The following is a 19460-nucleotide window of genomic DNA, read 5'->3' on the forward strand; positions in this document are numbered from 1 at the left end:
AAAATGTATTATAAAATAATTGATACAATATTTACCCAATTCCAGCATTTGAAAAAAATACATCATTCAGCTCAGATCCAATGTAGCATATGGATAATTATTTTTCTAACACATGCTCCTGCAATTGCTAAATTTTGGTACTAAGAATGACCTATAGAGAAAAAATTTGTATAACTTTACTGTTGGCCAAAATATTTTGCTCTAAGTAAGATACAGTATTTGAGTTCATAAGAGTTGAATCAGTGCTTTTGTGACTGGATCAGCTGACATACAAAGGTAAGTATATGTACCTTACCCCTCTTCTGATCATGAAGTTTTAAAGAAGTCGGTCAGTCATAATGGGAACTATTTTGGTGGAGAAAATTTGAGATGAATTTTGGGAAGATACTTTTCTATTGCAAGTCATATTTGTTTGGAAGTTTTTAAAAAATACATAGCTTAACTAAAAGAACTATAGCTATGTGTATAATAAGAAAAGGGGGCCCAGTGAAGTTGAATTATGGTTCAAAAGACAATGTAAAAATTGTCATAAACTATTAGGCTCATGGAGACTATAAAGAAGCACCAAAATCATAAGCATATATTATGTTTATTTATTAAGTTTCTTGTGTGGGGGGGGATGTTGGTATATGTGTGTGTGTGTGTGTATATACAGTGGATAAGTGATATAAAATGCACTATATTCAGAAGAGATGTGATTAAAATAATCAAATATTAGAATGTCAAGCTAGCCCATTATTTGTCTTTATTGCATCCTAAAATCATTTAAAAATTAGTAGACTATTCTATTTTAATGATCTATCAACACTCTTTCTACTGCATCCTACAAACTAGCATGCCTACAAGGAAGAATATAAGCGCAAATTCTGACTACTCATGAGAGAAAAATTACATCTAGGTGATAATGAGTAAGATTTATACAAAATGTTTATTTTCCTTAATTTTATCTTATTGTAAACATCATTTCTGCTTCAGAGAAACAGAATAGTAAGACAACTGAAAATAGAGATATTTTATGAATGTTATTATTATTGTTATTGAGATTATCTCTATATTGATTTAATACCCTTTGATGCACATACTTTGTTTTCAGAGAGAAAGTGGTCTAAGATATGATCTGTGAAAATCACACCAGAGTCACTGAATTTATTCTTCTTGGTTTTACGAACAACCCCGAGATGCAAGTTTCCCTCTTTATTTTGTTCCTGGCCATTTACACAGTCACTTTGTCGGGCAACTTTCTCATTGTCACAGTCACCAGTATGGATCCCGCACTTCAAACACCCATGTACTTCTTTCTCCGAAATCTGTCACTTCTTGAAGTATGTTTCACCTTGGTTATGGTGCCAAAGATGCTTGTAGATCTAGTGTCCCCAAGGAAAATCATCTCTTTTGTGGGCTGTGGTACCCAGATGTACTTCTTCTTCTTATTTGGCAGTTCTGAATGTTTCCTTCTCTCCATGATGGCTTATGATCGCTTTGTGGCCATCTGCAACCCTCTCCGTTATTCAGTCATAATGAACAGGTCCCTATGCTTGTGGATGGCCATAGGCTCTTGGATGTCTGGTGTTCCTGTGTCTATGCTACAGACAGCTTGGATGATGGCCCTTCCTTTCTGTGGACCAAATGCCGTGGACCACTTTTTTTGTGATGGTCCCCCAGTGTTGAAACTAGTCACTGTGGATACAACGATGTATGAAATGCAAGCGCTTGCCTCCACATTCCTGTTTATCATGTTTCCCTTTTCTCTCATTTTGGTTTCCTACACCCACATTATCATAACGATTCTGAGGATGCCCTCCGCTAAGGGCCGCCAGAAGGCATTTTCTACTTGTTCCTCACACCTCATTGTGGTGTCCCTCTTCTATGGAACAGCCAGCCTGACCTACCTGCGGCCCAAATCAAATCAGTCCCCAGAGAGCAAGAAGCTAGTGTCATTGTCCTACACTGTCATCACACCTATGCTAAACCCCATCATCTACAGCCTGAGGAACAATGAAGTGAAACGGGCGGTGAAGAGGACAATCACTCAAAAAGTCTTACAGAAGTTAGATGTGTTTTGACTTCCATTGTGTAAGAAAGCATGGACACAGGGAGGGGAGCACTACACACTGGGGTCAGTTGGGGGGAATTAGGGAAGGGACGGTGGGGGTGGGAAGCTGGGGAGAGATAGCATGGGGAGAGATGCCAGATGTAGGTGATGGGGAGGAAGGCAGCAAATCACACTGCCACGTGTGTACCTATGCAACAATCTTGCATGTTCTTCACATGTTCCCCAAAACCTAAAATGCAATAAAATAAATGGGGAAAAAAAAAGTTAATCCCCACAAAGACAAAAGAAAAAAAGAAAAACCTCCTGGTGAGCCGAGATCCCGCCATCGCACACTCCAGCCTGGGTAACAAGAGTGAAACTCCGTCTCAAAAAAAAGAGAAAACTTCCAAAATAGGAACAGCAAAACTACTAACGAAACTTTAAAACAGAGCGAAAGAAGTGCTTTTATTTCATCACTAACTGGGGGGTGCATTTCTATGTATCATTTAGGGTCCTACAGGAAAGAGATGATACTCCTGGATTGGGATAAGTGAGAAAACACTTTATGAGAGGACTGTGTAAAAATTGTGGACAAGGTTAAGTAATAGCCACACAGGTCATATAATAGAAATTTTATACGTCTTGGCCTGAAGGGAAAAATAGAATGATTGTTAACTGGAACTTAGATAATGCTACAACTATTTTTTTTAAAATGTCACCTAATAGGAGCTCTGTTCTTTAGTACAGCAAAACAGCCGTCCCAACCTTGTTTTGTTCTGACTCTCTCAAATCTATTGCTGGCTTCTGTTCTCAGCCAAACCAAATACAACACAGGGACGAGAATGTCTGTTGATCCACTGTATAAATGCAGGCCTCCTGGGGCACAGAGCAGGATGAAAAAGGGTAAGAAAAGTTATGAAAGATAAGTGACACCAGCCACCACAAACCACTGTATATTCTGCAGCTATTGCAATGTGGCAATGAATCATCTAATGCATTTTAAGTAACCTTTAAAAAAGTATACAAGATGGAGTTTTGCAGATGCCAAGAGTACATAATGCAAATTCTTTATATGGATTGTATGTTTAAATAAAGTTATTTAATAAAATTAACAGTATTAATATTTGGTGACATGGTATTGGACTTTTCTGGTCATTGGCTAAATTATCCAGTAATTAATAATAAGCTATTCTTAGAATTTAAACAACAAATACTTGCTTGACACCAGAGTAAAGTAAAAGACTAATAGTAATAGCAAACATGGTTTATTGAGGCACTGTCTTTGACACATGCCCTTTCAAAACTCAAGAGACAATTATTATATCTATATTTTTCATAAAAGACAAATTATCATCAGAAAATATAAGTAACTTGGTAAGGCAAAAGCTGTTGAGATGTGGCCACAATAATTTGAATCAGATCCTTCTGAATTTGAAATTCAATGTTAACCACTTAAAAATATCTAGTCACATTTTTATTGAGGTAAAGTTGCTACCTACATGGGAATTTGGCTTTCAAAACAATGGAGAGAACAAAGTAAGATCATGTCAAATTTAATTATGCAAAATGTATATTTCCAGTAGAACAAGCATATACTGGCTTTGAATATGCAACTTGAACAATAATATATATTCTTATAAGTCTTCATTAGCCAAGGTTTCTGTTAATTGTACAGGTTCTTCTTCAAGCAGTAACCAACCTCCATGTTTCTTTGTCAACTTTCAGAAAAATTTAAAAGCCACCACAAATTCGCAACTTGTGTTGATTATTTTAGTTTAATTTTGATTTGCTGAAGTACATATCTATTGCATGTAATTGGAGTTTGAGGTAGAAAAAAAGCTATTCCTTTAAATCTTTCTCCTTCAATAATCTCTTAATTTTTTTAAGCCTAAGTCAGATATTCTTGAATTAATGTAACTAAGTTCAATAACCATCTCATAAGACTCCATTACAATGGTTTTCTACCAGCTGTGTGTGGCTCACAAGTAGATTGTGAGGTTATAAAATACATTTAGTGTGCATGTTAATATGTCCAACAAACTAGCACAGTAAAAAAAAGTATATTATTGACAATTAAAACTTGTATATATGTAGGGTGTACAACATGATGTTTACATGTATAACAATTATGAAAACAAAAAATACAGAAATTTTAAATATATATGCATATGTATATACACATACACACACATGTTGTTGAATGACTAAATCAAGCTATTTTAATATATACATCACTTCGCATACTTACCAGCTTTTTGTGGTGAGAAAACCCACAGGATATTTGTGATTATTTCATTCATTATCTTATTGATCTTGGTTGAAATAGAAACTATTTGAAAATCACTGTAATAATCTATAAAGAAGGTTCTAGAACTGTAAGGAGCTAAAATTTGACAACAATAATAAGGAATGCTTAGTGGTGGGCATAGGAACACACATAGTGGAGATCTAACAGAACTTAGTTACTTTGCAAGTTAATTGGTATTGCCTCTTTTTCTTACACACTTTCTTACAGATTCAGCTTTTATATCTTTCATATATTCACAGGCTATGTTTGTAGCCTATGTTATTTATGGTATTTTGTTTCTCTTAAGCATTTTCTACAAAATATACATAGTCACTGTAGTGGACTGGATTGTGTTCCCCAAAAGGATATGTTGATGTTTTCATCCTTGATACCTGTGAATGTGACCTTACTTCAAAACAGGGCCTTTGCAATGTAGTCAATTTAAGATGAGGTTAAACTAGACTAGGGTGGATCCTAAATCCAATGACTAATGTCATATAAGAAGAGAAAGAGATTTGACGACACGAAGTCTTACACACAGGGAAGACAGTCACGTGAAATGGGTGTAGAAATTGGAGTGACAACTGTGCAAACCAAGTATTGTTGACCACCAGTGGAAGGAGAGGGGCTTGGAACAGATTTTCCCTTAGAGACTTCAGGAGAAACAGACATGCTGACATCTTAATTCCAGACTTCTGGCTTCCTGAACTGTAAGAGGATAAATTACTGTTGTTTTAAACCCTCTAGTTAGGTGATTAGTAATTAGGTGACTTTTCATGAGCTGTGTGGTAGATGGATTAAAAAAAATAGCCGTGCCCTTTATGATGTGACTCAGGAGTGCCTCTCATCAGGATGGTGTTCATTTCCTTATCTCTTGAATCTAGTCTAGATGTGTGACTTGTTTTTGCAAAAAAAAAAAAAATGTGATAGAAGAATTCTGCACCATTCAGAGTGTTAAAAGTCAAGAAACCATGCATGCATCTACTCTCTCTCTCTCTGTCTCTGACATACAGGTGATTCCCATGAGAACAAGCCAAAGCCAGCATGCTGGAAAAGAGATATTTTGAAGCAGAGTTGAATTATCCCAAAAGAGTCCATTCTATACCAGCTTACAGCTAGCTGATTCCCAAAAATGTGGAGGAACCTAGTTCAGAACCCAGCAGAACTGCCTTGCCAACTTATAGCTCAAGAGCAATTACAAATAATTATCGTTTGATTATTTGTAAAATAATATTTGAATTTGAAACATAATACTTCTATGTTTAGTGAAAGTCTGTTATATAGAAATAGCTAAGTATTACAAGATGCACTCCAAATAATGAGTTATTAATAATAAGTTAAGAATCACATCTGTCAGACTCATTCTTGACTCAATAACTGAAATTGTTCCCACTGTGAAGCCTGGTGCAGAGAAGCCAAAAGAGATCTGGTACTTGCGTTTCCTTTTTTTTCCTGCATGAAATGAGTAATATCTTGCTCTATTTATTGGTTCAAATTTACTATCTATTAAGTTCAAATAATTTCCATTTAAATTTAAAGTGACATATTTTAAATTAACCTTTCCATTAGAAGTACATAAGCTCTCTGTTGCCACAATTCTCTATGGAAGACATTTCAGTAGCTATTCTGAGCATTAAAGATCCTATCAGAGCTTTCACTGGTCCCAGTTAAAGAAATTATTTCAAAGGCCATCTAGTTCAGAGAAGAGGTTCCCTCTGAAGGGTTCAAGGAATAAAAGTGCTAACATTTGCAGTATCTGTAAGTTTTCAGTACCGTGCATTTTTCACCAGCCTCTCAAAGCACAAAACAGTTTTTTTCTTTAAAAAATTTTTTAAATTGACAAATAAACATTGTATTTATTGTGTTTTGAGATATGTATACAATGTGTAATGACTAAGCTAATTAACATATACACTACCTCACATACCTTTTTGTGAGAACACAAAATCTACTCTCTTAGCGATTTTTAAATGTACATTTTTATTAATGCAGTCATCACATTGCGCAATAGATTTCTTGAACTTATGTCTTCTTTCTAACTGAAATTTTGGGTGCTCGCCTTAGTGAAATCTTCTTGCCTTCATCTATCTCTGAAAATTAACTCTGTCCTCAACTTTCCAATATTTTTCTAGCTTTTACTTGGACTCCTTTACATGGCTTATCAACTGAGATTTCCACTTACCTTTTGAATACAAATACTACCTTGATCTCCAAATCAATGATTGCTTCAGCGAGGCAATACTTCTAACTCCATTAGCTCTTAGATATCACTACTCTCAGTATAGCCCTAAAAATTTCCTTTTAGAAAATAAAACACTTTGTTACTCAGTGAGGTTTGTAATAAAAAAGTGAGTAAAATATCTATAAATAATAATTATTCTATACTATATTTTAAAATTATAGAAAAAGAAAAAATGATAATGCCCAACACTGGCTATTTGTGGAAAATATGCAATGGAGACAGAATATTTGAATATCTTTCTTTATTGCTCATAATGCTTCATTGGGGAAACACAATTGCTACAAATGGGTTTTATATCCATTCTTCTGACTTACACTTACTTACCAGTACAGCTGGAAAGCTGATAAATCATCCACTAGTGAATTCATCAAGCATGTGAAAGCAAGCTCAGGGGAGAATAATACTAAAAATTAATATATGTACATTACTGACTATATGGCAATCTCCATTTCAAAGCTTATTTACCACGGTAAATTTTGAGGATGGTGCTAATATGATCTACACTTTACAGATGATGAAGACAGGAATGTTAAAGATTTCATTGTCAGTTTCTGCTTCACTTCCTACTGTAGATACATTCAAAATCACTTTTTAAACCCATGTTGTCAGGACTTAATCTTCTGTCAAGAATCAGGCATTTTTTCCTAAAGTTTGATTCATTTGCTGAAAAGAAACCTGATGCTAGCTGGTGAAAAATAATTCATTTTTTTTTTTTGTCCTTGTCCTGCTACAGTTAATGTGGTGTGAAAGGTAATCTGAAAAAAAATACCTTGAATTGAGAATGCATACATTATGTTCAGAGGACTGGAGGTTCACCAGGTGTAGATGCCAAAATGTTTAAAGTTAACTATTGGCCAAAAAGACTTGACAGATATATTAATGCCATCATATAGAAGGAGCTGGAGGCAGTTAATGCACTTGAAATAGTATGTAGGTAAATAGGTCATTTTCAAGCAGAGTAATGACTAAAATTGGGAGAACAAAGAATGATGGGTGGTACAAAGTACAGGCTTGATTCAGAGAGATCAACTAAGATATTAAAGTAATATAGCTGCTATGAGGTGTGAAGCCCATATTCCAGTGCTAGGGGAGAGATGGGACATGTAGGGAAGAATGAAAGAAAAATATCAACAGAAATATTTGCTAATTCATTGGCTTTGTGAGACAAGAAAGAAAGAACATCAAACATATTTCAGAAAAGTAGCAGAGCCGATCATAGACTACAGGCTTCTATACATCGAATTAGAGTGTGAAGGATGGGAGGCAGTTGAAATGACATCATGTATGATGATGCTCCTAATGACATTTCAAATAGTATTTAATGAAACATCATTGGATTTACAAATACATTGATTTTGCTTACACATGTCACCCTAACTGGAAATTTTTTATGAAGAAGTAGTAAAGATAAACCAGAACATAGATTTTTTTTTTCTTTTTTTCAAAATTTCAGTCTCCCTCCTTTGTTTACGCACATGCTCACTGCCCCAGGCTAAAGTATGTAATGAGAGTTGGCATGGTACTTTTGTTGACTCAGGGTTTCAACTGCAGTTACTATGATTCTCTATGGAAAGTATCTTTTTTCTTCCCTTTAAAAAAATACTATGCAATATCTTGTATGTTCAGAGTGATTGATTCCCTTGATAAACTAATAAATTTCATTCTTTTCCTGCAAAACGTGAGATAGGAGATGTTTAAATCATTGCCTCGTTAGTTTTTACTTTTAAATTCTTCTCTTAGGATAATGGCCTCTAATTCCATCCAAGTTGCTGCAAAAGTCATTATTTAATTTTTTTACAGCTGAGTAGTATTCCAGTGTATATACACCACATTTTCGTTAGCCATTCATCTAACAGCCAAAGCAATATTAAACAAAAAGAACAAATCTGGAGGCAATGCATTACTTGATTTCAAATTATAGTACAAGGATATAGTAACCAAAACAGCTTGATACTGGTGTAAAAATAGACACACAGACCAATGGAATAGAATAAAGAACCCAGAAATAAAGTCAAATACTTAGAACCAACTGATCTTCGACAAAGATGACAAAAACATTCACTGGGGAAAAGACACACTACTCAATAAATGGTGCTGAGAAAATTGGATAGCCACATGTAGAAGAATGAAACTAGATCCTTACTCTCACCATATAAAAAAATTAACTCAAGATGGATTAAACACTTAAATGTAAGGCCCAAAACCATAAAAATTATAGAAGAAAATCAAGAAAAATCTCTTCTTGATATTGGCTTAGGTAAAGAATTTATGGCAAGTATCCCAGAAACAAATGCAACAAAAGCAAAAATAAATGGGACCTAATTAAGCTTTTTAATAAGATTCTGCACAGCAAAAGAAATAACAGAATAAAAAGACAATCCTGTCTTTTTTGTGTCTTTCATGACCTTGTCACTTTTGAAGAATATCAGCAGTTATTTTTAGAATGATAAAAGTCCTTGAGTTTGGTTTTCTCATATTTCTTTATGATAAGATTCTGTTTATGCAAATTTGCAGAATTACCACATGAGAACACTTCATGTTTTTTTCTGGCTCTATTTTAAAGGGTTTAGAAACTTTTATTTATTTATTTTAAACATAGTAACTCTATTTGAATTCTGACAACTTTCACATTTCTCCCTTTTCATCAAGATCTTTCTCTGGAAGAATCACTGATTAACCATCCTATAGCTAGCTTTTGTTTTTGTTTTGTTTTATAAATTTATGGGGTATAAATGCAATTTTGTTACATAGAAGTATTGCAAAGTGATGAAGTATGGGCTTTTAGTGTTTCCATTACCTAAATAATGTACATCGAACCCAATAAATAATTAATTATTTCTCATCATCCACCTTCATTTTGATTGTCTCTTGGTGCAAGGATAGATCTGTCCTGAATTGTTGATCTGGTCCCACATTGGAAGAAGTGAATTGCAACCAACGGTCAGTTTCAAAACACATTTATCAATATTTTAACAACAAGGATGAATCAAAGAGAGTGGTTCTTAGGCTAAGTCTACCTGGAGTTACTTATTAAATTAGGTTTTTGTCTGTTCCATAGTCCTTTGCTAGCATATCAAAGTGCTGGTCCAGCATTATTTTGCCACAAATTGTACATCTGCAGAAATTTAACAAGTAACAGGTAGAATGTTTAGAAAGAAAAATACTAAGTGAAATTAGTAGTACTATAACAATTTCAGGTTGTATAATGATTTTCAGCCATGAACCTAAGCTTAAAGGCAACCAATTCAATAAATCAAATGATCGTCGTGAAGCAATGCACAGGACTTCAATGTAATAATGTGCATTATAACTTTTCTATAGAAGCATATCTTTTCTTGATACATTGATCACATAGAAATCTTGGATTTAAAAACCTCTTGAGGCTGGGAAACCAAACCAAGGGAGACTTTAGACACTAGCTACAGTCTTAAGGTTCCTAGGCCTGCTAGAAAGTGATCGTTTGTATTAATTCATTGTAACACTGTGAACTTTTGTAACCAGGCATTCTACGTACATTCTCAAATATGATATTTTAGTCAAAGCCTTGGTAACAAAAACAATGTTTTAAATTGTACCTTGGTATAAAGAGATAGTAGATTTTTATTATTAATGATCCAAATAATATTTCCTAGCTTCCCTCACTATAGCAGACTGAAGTTAGGGATCTGGAAATGAAGGGAAGCCTGTTCATAAATAAAAAGTGTGACTGTGACTATCATATCTGTGTAACTACCCTTAGTGTCAATGACATGCAATAGTTGTAGAACTTGGGTGCCCAGAGTTTTGAAATTTGTTGTACTGGTTCAAATAAACATTACATAAAGGAATAAGACTTTTCATAAATTCAATACAATTTTGGTTTTCCTTCTTTACGTGAAAACTTAAAAATAGCCGTCTTCCTTATTGCTATAATATTTTCAAAGTGTAGGAAGGGAACAAGGACCATTTAATCAAATATATCAAACGGAAATTAGGAGATAGTTGAAGGAAGTCATGTAAATTGTAATCGTAATATTAACCATGCCATTCACCTTCCATCTAATTTTACTCAAACTAGTTTTTATTATAAAATATTTACTATGAAAATTTATAAATAGACACTCTAGAGAGCATAATTTAATGATCGCTCATGAACTCATCACTTAGTTTTGATTATTATAAACATTGTGTTATTTTTATTTAGTTTATCTCTTCTGAAGATTTTTGAAACACCATTTTAAAACAAGCAGCAGCAGATACCAGATCATTTCATCCCTAGATACTTTATTATTTAATTCTAAGAGATAAAATGAAAAACATACCTCAATAACATCACACCCTATACATTTTTAAATTATCCAAACATTAGAAAAATTCCACTTTGCAGCTTTTTTGGTCAAATTAATCATTTGAGGTCTGTATGCTGCATTTGGTGGATATGACTCTTAATTTCTTTTTAATCTGGAATAATCTTCTCTAGTGTCTTTTTTCCATGATGTTGGCGTTTTGAAGTAATTGGGTTATAGAATATGCCATATTCTGAATTGGATACTTTGGGTTCTTATGGTGTCATTTGACATCCTCATCTAACCCCTGTATTTCCTGTGAAATTGTAGTTAAATATAGACACTTAATTTTTAAATAGCTTTAAAATATATAATTTCAATTTTTCCAAAAGCCTTTTTAGACTATACTTTAGTGATCATTCTTATGATTATACTTGATACATTTAAATATACAAATTGATTTACTTGTTTCTGTTATGAACATAATTTTTTTTATGATTAGGTCACATGCCTTTAAAGAAAAAGGCTTATGTGATTTATTTTGTTGTTGTTTTTCAAGCATGTTATACTAAATATATGTAATAATAAAATGAATTTATACTTAACATTACTATTTTCATCTAATGGTTATTTTATGCTTTCCAATGAGCCTTAAAATATCCCAAAATAAAATAATTGTTTATTGTCATGTTACAGATATAAAATCTAGGGAACACTTCTAAGATGAGCTAGGAACAGCTGATAAAATATCAAATGTGATCTCTCTAGATTGCATTTTATTTCTCATCTAATTACCTAGACATAGTGCACATATATAGTTTATTTATCTATATCAATTAAAAATAACAATATACCATATGATTTTTATTATACTAGCACAGTGTTGTGAGCTTTATAAAATTTCTCAAGACAAAAAGGACAGTGGTACTTTCATATCAACTTCCCATGTTGAAGTATTTTAGAAAAGAAAAACCACTGAAAATACATAAATCTCAAGGAATTTTCATTACATAATTGCTCTGAATTTATTAAGATTTTACAAAAATATAAATATAAGAACTAAAGATAATCCTTTTAAGGTGGAAACAACAGTTTCAATGAACTGATTCATTAAGTTGATAAAAATAGCATTTCAGATATTAGCTATATTTCAATAAAAGACGAGGAAAAGAAGGAGTCAGATGTGGGAATTATTATAACAGAAAAGAAAAAAGAAGTTTTATTATTTTGAAAGTGAAGTCTTTATTGGAGAAAGGCAGCTTATGTATCTTGTCACTTTAGAAAGAAGTGAAAGGACAACTAAGATTGTATATTAAATGGTATAATAGAAAAATTGAGAGCTGATCCAGGCACTTCCTTGTAATTTTTCTTAATAATTAATTTCTCTCATATGCCTCATTATTATTCTACCTCTTAGATAAAGACAGAACTCTCTGTAGCAAATTCTTAAATGATTGCTTCACCTGCTGGTTTCTTAAAGTATAAATGAAGGGGTTCAAAAGTGGGGCAACTGAGGTATTGAGCACTGAAACTCCCTTCATTAGGGATATCCTCTGTTTGGCTGAGGGTTTAATGTACATAAAGATGCAGCTGCCGTAGGAGAGGGAGATGACAATCATATGAGAAGAACAAGTGGAAAACGCCTTTTTTCTCTGGTTGGCAGAAGGGATTTTTAAAACTGTTAGGGCAATATATGTGTATGACAGAATTACTAATACCAGAGTGACCAGGAGAGTCACCAAAGCTAAGACAAAACTCATCATTTCTAACAGATGCGTGTCTGTACAGGAGATTTGCAGTAGAGGAGCAGTGTCGCAGTAAAAATGATCAATAATATTGGAGTCACAGAATTCCAGGTTTAGGCCTAAGATGAGTCCTGGAAAAATGATGAGGAAACCAGCAATCCAAGAACTAAGAACCAGCTGGATGCAGACTTTGGTGCTCATGATGGTTGTATAATGCAGAGGCTTACAGATGGCAACGTAACGATCATAGGACATGACAGCCAGGAGATAAAATTCAGATGCTCCCAGAAGGAAGGCAAAAAACAACTGAGCTGCACAACAGTTACAGGAAATGGTTTTGTCACCAGTTGCCATGCTAACAAGCAATTTGGGGATACAGACTGTTGTATAAGAAATTTCTAAGAAGGAAAAATTTCTAAGGAAGAAATACATAGGAGTCTTCAGGTGAGAGTCCAGCAGGGTGAGGGTGATGATGGTCAGGTTGCCTGAGATGCTTAGCAAGTAAGTGAGAAGCAGAAAGATAAACAGCACAATCTTCAATTTGGGGTTCTCTGTCAATCCTACTAAGATAAACACAGTCACTGTTGTATGGTTTTCCATTGCTACTCCTTGACCTGCTTCTGTTTTGGTGAAAATGTTGAGAAAAAATTAGGTAAAGGTTCAAATGGTAAAACATGAAAATAGCAATGTTAAAATTCTGCAATTGCCATTGATCATATGTGGGATACTTTTTTGAAATTATTTATATAAGATAAACTCTAGCAAATTCTATTTCTCTGCACATAGAAAAATATTTTGTACAAATCTACAGAAATTAAAAAGATTATCTTATAATTTATCTTTATATTCTAATTTAATTATATTTATTGTGATGTGGTAAAAAGTTGAACATACATGAAAAAAAAAAATAGATTTCTTCTTTTCTCAGTATGCAAGTGCTGAAATGTCATGTTGCTCACAGTTAGCCTGACTAACAATTGGAATGTAATTGTCTACAGGAGCTTACTTTGAATGCAAGAGAGAAATAAGATGATATGTAAATATTTATGACAATTAAAAATAGAAAACCATCTTTAGACCTAAGATGAACACTGGAAGAAATTTAATATAATGATCATAGCTCTTGAGTTTTTTTTTTCACCTAAAAAAAATTTCAGAAAATAAATTTGAAAAGCAGTGCTTTGTCCCCGCTTCTATCTCTTCATTTCCTCTGTCTCTGTTCACTTTGACCATCTTTTATTTCAATACTAAATCCTTCTGATTTCACAGTAAACATACCCTAAACAGAATTAACAGATTCAGTGCTTCTGCTGGTCATAGTTCTGAAAATATAAAGGAACTAATAAAATGAAATGCAAGATAAAGTAAGCAAGGGATTAGAGAGAGGAAGAAAAATGAAATTGGGAAGAAGAACAGAAAGAAGGCAAAATAAGTAGAAAATAGGTAAGACATCAAGGGAGAAAAAGAGCAAACCTACCATCAAGATTGGATTTTTCTTCAGACAAGAAAGTGGCTTTTAATTAGCTCTTTGCTTCTTAACTGATATATAGTCTGAGCTGCAGCAGAAGTGAAATTTGCCTCTACTGAGGAGAAAACAGGAAACATTTTTACTCTGATGATCAGTCACCAGGCAAGTGTTTAGACACGTGGAAGTAATGTCAACTTCCCTAACACAATATGATCAGTCGGAAGCCAAGCTAACACAAATGGAGTTGATTGTGTGGTTGAGAAGTTAAAGTCCCATTAAGCTAAATGCCTTGAAATCTCCTCGTTATGAACACGTTCATCCCTTGAGGACAAATTTCCTCTTTGAAGACTTCATTATCAGTTACCTTCTTTGATAAGTTCATTATCAATGATAAACATTATTAAACAATGCTTATAGGTCCATAGAGGATGCACTGATATACACCAAGGAATCAAAGAAGCCTAAAACAACATCCATGACTATTGCAGTTTACCAATATACTCAGAAGAGAAGATACATGAATGAATATAACAATATATAATGTGGCATAAGCTGAAGGCAAATGGGGCTCATTTTTACCACGCAGTATAGGAGACTGAGAGATGTTTATGGTTCTTGGGGAAGTTGAGGAAGATTCATAAGAGAGGGTGGTATAAGAGAAGATGGATCCTCACCTAGGCATTGGAAATACATTAGAAAGTACAAAGCATTTTAGGCAGGTTAAACACTGAACAGTGTACATAAGAATGAAAACTCATTAATTAATTAAAATATATTACAGAAATATGAAAAATAAATGAGTGAATAAATAACCAGCTTTATCCAAGGATTATTTTAAGTTCTGGAGATTCTGGCTATTAATGACAAAGTATTGTTAATGGAAAAAAAAATCTGTAAAATATTTAAAGAGGTTAATTTTTAGCCAATATGTGTGACCATGGCTCAGGGAATAGTCTCAAGAGGTCCTGAGAAAGAGTGCCTGGCTGGTTGGGTTACAGGTTGGTTTTATACATTTTAGGACGACAGGAATTGAGGTAAAATCATGAATCAATACGTGGAAGGTATGTATTGGTTCACCCTAAAGAGGCAGGATATTGTGAAGCAGAGGAGGCCTGAGGGTGGGGGAATCACAAGTCATAGGTGAATTCAAAGATTTTCTGAAAGGCCCAGTGTGGTAGCTCACACCTGTAATTCCAGCATTTTGGGAGGTCAAGGCAGGAAGATCAAGTGAGCCTGGGAGTTTGAGACCAGCCTTGGCAACACGGTGAGAACTTATCTCTCACATTTGCCAAGCTTGGTGGCATGCACCTCTGCTCCCAGGTACTCAGAAGGCTGAGGTGGAAGGAGCGTTTGAGTCAAGGAGTTCAAGGCTTCAGTCAGCTATGTTCACGCCACTGCCATTGCACTCCAGCACAGGTCACAGAGCGAGACCCTGTCTCAAAAAAAAAAGAAAAGGGAAAAGGAAAAGATTTTTTGTTTAGAAATTGATTGACAGAGTTAAGCTTTGTCTAAAAACTTGAAGTAAGTAGAAATAAATGCTTGAGTTAAGATAAAGGGGTTGTGGAGACAGAGGTTCTTGTTACATGGATGAAGACTCCAGGTAGGAGCCTTCAAAGAGAATAGATGGTACATGTCTCTTTCAGACCTTAAAGGTGTCAAACTCTCATTTAATCTCTCCTAGATCCCGAAAACACCTAGAAAGGGAAGATCTGGTGGCGTTAATGAAGATTCTCTACAGATGCAAATTTCTCACATAAGATGATGGCTTTGCAGAGTCATTTCAAAATACATGAAGAAATATATTTTGGGGTAAAATACTTTGGTCTCCTTCCAGGTCTGCTATCTGTCATGTGATGTTATACCACAGTCAAGTTGGAATCTGGTATCTTTTTGCCATAAAGAGTGTTTTGTCTCTTATGATCTCTATTTTAACTTTAATGCTGGTCAGTAGTGCCTAAACTCCAAAAGGGAGGGGGTGTAATGAGGTTATGTCTGACATTCCTTTCCATCATGGCCAGAGATTCAGTGTTTCAGGTGTCTCTGGTGTCCTCTGGGCCAAGAAAAGGTGTCCATTTAGTTGGCTGGAAGGTTGAAAATTTTGGTTTTGGTTTACAATATAATAATGTTTTCCTAGTATTTAAACACGTTCTCCCAACCTTAGAGAGAGTCTGAGGAAACTAATTGTATTAAAATGACTATAGCCTCTTGAGTCAGAAACAGAGCTTTGTTATCCCCACAAATCATAATTTTATCAAATCAGACCAAACATTTCTTCTTTTCTCCAGCTCCCTATATATACCCTGTAATAGTGTATTATAGTGTGTATGACAAGCCTATCACTTTTATTTGTATTTATATTAAAAATGGAAATAAATGTTTTTCTCCTCTTAAAATGATGGACGCAATTTTATTCAGTAATAGTGACATTTAATCAATTAATAAAATTCAGGTCTTTCATGATTAAATATGGTAATGTGCCATAAGCTTAAATAGAGTTACTAAAATCAAATCATAGTAATTTAAATCTATTAAAATAAAGTATTCTTAGAGTTTTAGAGAGTTTTTACATTTTTCCAATAATATGTAGATTTATAAACAATCTGAAAAATATATTAAAACTTAAAAATTGTTATTGTTAGAGTAGGTAGTCAGACATGAGCAGAGCAAGAGAGCACCCCCCCCCCCCGCCGTAGGAATGTCAGGCAACCATCAGGTAATAGTCAGGTGGTTGCTAAACTGTCTCCCTAAAATAATTGTTCACAGCCAGAGCCAGGGAAAGCCAGTCTCCCAATAGAAAGAAATCACCTGAAACTGGTGATCAGCAGCTTCCTGATAAGATCTCAGGAATTGAGCAAGTGGGCTCAAGCATGTACACTAAGAGGCAAAATGGCAGAGTTTAACTGGTATATGGTCTTCCCTAGGAACACTCAACTGGTAAGAGAAAAACACCTCCAAATGAGCATGTGTAGAACATTAGTAAACACACTGGACATGCAGCCCCTCCAAAGCACTAACAGGCCACCACATATCTGGACAGCCTGCCCCAACGGAAGAATCAGGAGAGAAGAGATACAAGAACTTGCAAGCATGCCAACATATAAAACCCCAAGTCAAAGATCAAATTATGCATTTGAAACGCTCAGTTGCCCGCTTGGCCCTCTTCCAAATGTACTTTATTTCCTTTTGTTCCCGCTCTATACATTTTAATAAACTTTCACTCCCGCTCTCAAACTTGCCTTGGTCCCTCACTCTGCCTTATGCCCCTCAGTCAAATTCTTTCTTCGGAGGAGGCAAGAATTGAGGTTTCTGCGGACCCAAATGGATTCACTGCTGCTAACATTATCCGTAAAGGTGTATAAATAGCGCTATTCAGCAAGAGATTTTGTTCATTGATGTTCACATTCTTTACATTCCTGCTGCAAGATAAAGCACTCAAATTACTTTTTTTTTTCTGTTCCCAGGAATCACACTGAAATGTGTAATTTTTTAATAAGTTCTAATACTTGTGATCATTGTGTGATTCTAGATAAAATTGGAAATTTAAACTTTACAGATTTCTCTTTGATTACTCATATTCAATATATTTTTAAGTTAATACAAAACAACACTAGAACTAATCAACTATTTATCTTATCAAGTGATTATGATTTGTTTACTTCCAGAGAATGCCCTTCAGATTCCATGTAAAATTCTGTTTTAGTCATCATGCACTCCTTTTATTTGTTAATTTACTTATTAATTAATTCACTTCTTCCTTGAATATGTATTTATTGCAAACTTGCAGTGGCCCAGGCACACTTGTCTTTTTTTTTTTTTTTTTTATTGTACTTTAAGTTCTGGGATACATGTGCAGAATATGCAGGTTTGTTACATAGGTATACATGTGCAATGGTGGTTTGGTGCACTCATTAACCGGTAACCTAGAGTAGGTATTTCCGCTGATGCTATCCCTCACCTATCCCCTCACCCACTGACAGGACTTAGTGTGCGATGCTCGCCTTCCTGTGTCCATGTTTTCTCATTGTTCAATTCCCACTTATGAGTGAGAACATGCAGTATTTGGTTTTCTGTTCTTGTGTTAGTTTGCTGAGAATGATGGTTTCCAATTTCATCCATGTCCCTGCAAAGGACATGAACTCATCCTTTTTTATGGCTGCATAGTATTCCATGGTGTATATGTGCCACATTTTCTTTATCCAATCTAGCATTGATGGGCATTTGGTTAGTTCCAAGTTTTTGCTATTGTAAACAGTGTCACAATAAACATACATGTGCATGTGTCTTTATAATAGAATGATTTACAGTTCTTTGGGTATATACCCAGTAATGGGATTGCTGGGTCAAATGGTATTTCTACTTCTAGATCCTTGAGGAATCACCACACTGCCTTCCACAATGGTTGAACTAATTTACACTCCCACCAACAGTGTAAAAGCATTGCTATTTCTCCACATCTGTTGTCTACTGACTTTTTAATGATCTCCATTTCAACTGGCGTGAGATGGTATCTCATTGTGGTTTTGATTTGCATTTCTCTCATGACCAGTGATGATGAGCTTTTTTTCATATGTTTGTTGGTTGCATAAGTGTCTTCTTTTGAAAAGTGCCTGTTCATAACCTTTGCCAACTTTTGATGTGGTTGTTGTTCCTTTCCTGTAAATTTGTTTAAGCTCTTTGTAGATTTTGGATATTAGCCCTTTGTCAGATGGGTAGATTGCAAAAATTTCCTCCCATTCTGCAGGTTGCCTGTTCACTCTGGTAATATTTTCTTTTGCTGTGTGCAAGCTCTTTAGTTTAATTAGATCCCACTTGTCTATTTTGGCTTTTGTTGCCATTGCTTTTGGTGTTTTATTCATGAAGAATTTGCCCGTGCCTATGTTCTGGATGGCATTGCATAGGTTTTCTTCTAGGGTTTTTATGGTGTTAGGTGGTACATTTAAATCTTTAATCCATCTTGAGTTAATTTTTGTATAAGGCGTAAGGAAGGGGTCCAGTTTCAGCTTTCTGCACATGGCTAATCAGTTTTCCCAACACCATTCATTAAATAGGGAATCCTTTCCCCATTGCTCGTTTTTGTCAGGTTTGTCAAAGATCTGATGGTTGTAGTCATGTGTCATTACTTCTGAGGACTCTTTTCTGTTCCATTGGTCTATACTTCTTTTGGTACCAGTACCATGCTGTTTTGATTTCTGTAGCATTGCGGTACAGTTTGAAGTCAGGCAGCGTGTTGCCTCCAGCTTTGTTCTTTTTGCTTAGGATTGTCTTGGCTCTACAGGCTCTTTTGTGATTCCATAGGAAATTTAAGGTTGCTTTTTACAATTTTCCAATTCTTTGAAGAAAGTCGATGGTAGCATTGAATCTATAAATTATCTTGGGTGGTATGGCCATTTTCACAATATTGATTCTTTTTTTTTTTTTTTT

General features: G+C 34.6%; 2 protein-coding genes across 2 annotated transcripts; one reads left to right on the top strand and one right to left on the bottom strand.

Moving 5' to 3' along the window:
• Nucleotides 1–1033: 1033 nt before the first annotated feature.
• Nucleotides 1034–2077, top strand: LOC108284945 (olfactory receptor 10A7). Its single transcript, XM_017501921.2, has one exon. It carries the CDS (start codon nt 1113–1115, stop codon nt 2061–2063), a length of 951 nt encoding a protein of 316 aa, XP_017357410.1. The 5' UTR covers nt 1034–1112; the 3' UTR covers nt 2064–2077.
• A 10129-nt stretch (nt 2078–12206) lies between these two features.
• Nucleotides 12207–13171, bottom strand: LOC108284946 (olfactory receptor 6C76-like). Its single transcript, XM_017501922.1, has one exon. The coding sequence runs from the start codon at nt 13169–13171 to the stop codon at nt 12233–12235; it is 939 nt and encodes a 312-aa protein (XP_017357411.1). The 3' UTR covers nt 12207–12232.
• Between the last annotated feature and the right edge of the window lie 6289 nt (nt 13172–19460).

Source organism: Cebus imitator, unplaced genomic scaffold, assembly GCF_001604975.1.
Source record: "Cebus imitator isolate Cc_AM_T3 unplaced genomic scaffold, Cebus_imitator-1.0 Scaffold285, whole genome shotgun sequence".
Lineage (NCBI taxonomy): Eukaryota > Metazoa > Chordata > Mammalia > Primates > Cebidae > Cebus > Cebus imitator.